This window comes from Nicotiana attenuata, unplaced genomic scaffold (assembly GCF_001879085.1).
Source record: "Nicotiana attenuata strain UT unplaced genomic scaffold, NIATTr2, whole genome shotgun sequence".
Taxonomy (NCBI): Eukaryota; Viridiplantae; Streptophyta; class Magnoliopsida; order Solanales; family Solanaceae; genus Nicotiana; species Nicotiana attenuata.
This window is the reverse complement of record NW_017672582.1, coordinates 2,687-6,684: the sequence shown is the minus strand read 5'-3', so window position 1 is coordinate 6,684 and position 3,998 is coordinate 2,687. Positions and strand designations below refer to the sequence as shown.

At 39.5% G+C, this 3,998-nt stretch overlaps 1 protein-coding gene across 1 annotated transcript; it reads left to right on the top strand.

Annotated features, from left to right (window-relative positions):
* The first annotated feature begins 619 nt into the window (after positions 1–619).
* Positions 620–3,509, top strand: LOC109213738. The gene is made up of 4 exons (XM_019377570.1): positions 620–874; positions 1,040–1,406; positions 2,378–2,645; positions 3,446–3,509. The coding sequence occupies exons 1-4, from the start codon at positions 620–622 to the stop codon at positions 3,507–3,509; spliced, it is 954 nt and encodes a 317-aa protein (XP_019233115.1).
* The last annotated feature ends 489 nt before the right edge of the window (positions 3,510–3,998 follow it).

Sequence of the window (3,998 nt, the reverse complement as noted above, 5' to 3'; positions counted from 1 at the left end):
AATGCTTTCAGTGAAATTCTGATCATCTGCCTGTAGAACCCATTTAATAAAGTAAAGAAAAGGAGAAAGTTGGCAACAAGTTGCAATTGCAACAAGTTGCAACCAGAGACAAAACAAGTCGGCAACAATGTAAAACCAATTTGCAAAATTGGTTTTCTGAATGGTTGTTGCAAGTTGACGAATCTTGTTCTCGGCAGTGACAACTTGCATATCAAATTGCAACAAACTAAATCAATCTGATTGATTTAGAGCTTGGCAAATTTTACTATAAATAAGAGCCTCGCTCGTTCAGTTTAAGTACACCAAAAAAGAGAGAGAAGCAACAGAGAGTTAGAGAGAGTAATCCACAGATTGTAGTCTGTGAGATAAATAGTGAGTGAGAGTAATATTGTAGTGAGGTGTTTAAAATAAAGAGTGTTATTTCTTTCGATGTTGTAGTAGTCTCTTGACACTACTAAGTTGTAATATTATAGTGGTAATATTGCTCCGCTGGGGTATTGGACTTTACCCCGTTAAAATATTTGGTGTCGTTGTTACTCTCTTGTGTTATTGTGATTCATCGTGGATATTGTTCCTGGGTGGGATTTTATTTTTATCCCAACAACGTGGTATCAGAGCCATGGCGAATAATGGTCCACTGTCTTTTCAGTACCCCCGTCTCACAAAAGATAATTACGAAAAATGGTATCTACGTATGAAAGCCATTCTTGGCTCCCAGGATGTGTGGGAAATCGTAGACAGAGGGTATGCAAAACCCGATAATGAGGAAGCTCTGCCTCAAAATGAAAAAGAAGTCTTGGCAAAGACAAGGAAGAATGATCAACAATCGCTCACGCTCATCCACCAATGTTTGGATGATGCCATGTTTGAGAAGGTGGCAGATGCTACTGCCTCAAAGGAAGCTTGGGAGATTTTACAAAATTCTCTTCAAGGAGTTGACAAGGTGAGGAAGGTAAAACTTCAAACTCTAAGGGCTGATTTTGAAGTTATAAAAATGAAAGAATCCGAATGCATTTCGGATTATTGTTCAAAAGTGAAGGCTGTTGTGAATCAATTAAGAAGATACGGGGAGGACACAAAAGATGTTCGTGTGGTAGAAAAGATCCTTCGCACTTTAACACCTAAATTCGATTTTGTGGTGTGTGCTATTGAAGAGTCTGAATATTTAGACTCAATGATGATGGAGCAATTGGAGGGTTCTTTACAGGCCCATGAAGAAAAGATCAAGAGGAGACAAGAAGTGCCACTGGAGCAACTTCTTAAAACTCAGGCATCCTTTAAGGATTATGGAGGTGAAAAAAGCTATCAAGGGAATGGACGAGGACGAGGCCGTGGCGGTCATGGACGAGGAAGAAGTAATGGTAACAACTTCAACAATGAAGTTAAAATCCAGCAAGCATTCAGAGGTCGTGCTCGTGGACAAAGAGGAGGAAGAGGACATGGATACTACCAAGAAAATAATGGACAAAGGTATGACAAATCAAAAATTGAGTGTTATAATTGTCATAAATTTGGCCATTACTCTTGGGAATGTCGTAGCAATGTTGAAGAGAAAGCTAACCTTGTTGACGACAAGAAAGAAGAAGATGAGTCAACGTTATTGCTGGCACTCAAGGAAGAAGACAAGGATGATTGCAGCTCGTGGTATTTGGACAATGGAGCAAGCAATCATATGTGTGGATGCAAAGAAAAGTTTGTGGAGATCAATAAAATGGTGAGAGGTAATGTGTCCTTTGGAGATACCTCAAAGATTCAAATCGAAGGAATAGGTACGATTCTGATCTCCTGTAAAGATGGTAGTCACAAGCTAATTCAAGATGTTTATTATGTGCCAAAACTAAAAAGTAATATTTTGAGTTGGGCCAACTTCTTGAAAAGGAATATGACACCCACATGAAAAATATGCATATTTGGCTTAGAGATTCAAGTAGAATTCTAATTGCTAAAGTGCATATGGCAAAGAATAGATTATTTTCTCTGAATCTTAAAACAATTGATGCAAAGTGTTTGAAGGCTAATGTGCAAGATGAATCATGGCGTTGGCACATGTGATTTGGACACTTGAATTTTGAAGCGCTCAAATCAATGGGAGAAAAGAACATGGTACAAGGGATACCATCAATCAACCATCCAAATCAACTGTGTGAAACTTGTCTTCTTGGAAAACATGCAAGGAGGAGTTTTCCAAAGGAGACCATGTCAAGATCAACCAAGCCACTCCAGCTTGTTCACACCGATGTGTGTGGACCAATCAATCCACCTTCTTTTGGTAAAAGTAGATATTTTCTGCTTTTCATTGATGACATTAGTAGAAAGACTTGGGTTTATTTCTTGAACCAAAAATCTGAAGCTTTTGCTGCTTTTAAAAATTTCAAAGTACTTGTTGAGAAAGAAAGTGGCTATGAAATTAAAGCTCTACGGTCTGATAAAGGAGGCGAATTCACTTCAAACGAATTTAATGACTTTTGTCAGTCTCATGGAATTCGTCGCCCTCTAACGGTACCTTATTCACCCCAACAAAATGGAGTTGCAGAGAGAAAGAATCGAACAATTCTTAATGTGGCTCGATGTATGTTGAAAGCTAAAAGTATGCCCAAGGAATTTTGGGCCGAAGCTGTTTCTTGTGCAGTTTATTTGAACAACAGGTCAAGAAATGTTAGAGATCAAACCCCTCAAGAAGCATGGAGTGGAAGAAAGCCAAGTGTCAAACATTTGAGAATCTTTGGGAGCATAGCCTATGCTCATGTGCCACATCAAGGAAGAGCAAAGCTTGACGATCGAAGTGTCAAGCATGTGTTTGTTGGCTATGATACGAGTTCAAAAGGCTACAAGTTATACAACCCAAGCAGCGGTAAGGTGGTGGTAAGTCGCGATGTTGAATTTGATGAAGAATTGGCATGGGATTGGGAAGCTCAGGAAGAAACTTCATATGATTTTCTTCCATATTTGGGTGATGAAGAAGAACCAGAGACCGTGGAACCTGTGCAGGATACAACTCCACCTCCTTCTCCAACCAATGTTGCATCTCCCTCTTCTCAAGAAAGTTCAAATGAACAGCCGCAAAGGACAAGGAGCATTCAAGAGCTCTATGAGGACACAGAAGAAGTTATTAATTTTGATTTTTTATGTTGTCTCTTTGCTGACAGTGAACCAATGAACTTTGATGAAGCTGTTACAAACAAAAAGTGGAGACAAGCCATGGAGGAGGAGATTGAGTCAATAGAGAAGAACAACACTTGGGAGTTAACAACTCTTCCCAAGGGTCATCGAGCAATTGGAGTGAAATGGGTATACAAAATAAATAAGAATGCTGATGGAGATGTGGAGAAATACAAGGCACGACTTGTGGCTAAAGGCTACAAGCAAAGGCAAGGCATTGACTATGAAGAGGTCTATGCACCTGTTGCCCGCATGGAGACGATTCGTTTGCTGATCTCTTTGGCAGCGCAAATGAAGTGGAAGATCCATCAGCTAGATGTCAAGTCAGGCTTCTTGAATGGCTATCTTGAAGAAGAAGTCTATGTTGAACAGCCATTGGGCTTCGTGGTCAAAAACCATGAAGATAAAGTGTTGCGGTTGAAGAAAGCTTTATATGGATTAAAGCAAGCCCCACGAGCATGGAATAGTTGCATCGATAAATATTTTCAAGAAAATGGGTTTACTCGTTGTCTCCATGAATATGCTCTTTACCTTAAAGTTCATACTAATGGAGATAGCTTACTTGTTTGTCTTTATGTTGATGATCTTATTTTTACGGGCAATAACCCAAGTTTGTTTGAAGCTTTTAAGAAAGATATGTCCCGTGAGTTTGAGATGACAGACGTAGGGCTCATGCCATACTACTTGGGCCTAGAAGTGAAGCAGATGGAGGATGAAATTTTTATCTCTCAAGAAAGCTATACAAAAGAGATATTTAAGAAGTTCAACATGCTCGATTGCAACCCCGTGAACACACCGATGGAGAGTGGGACAAAATTGTCCAAGTTTGATGAAGGAGA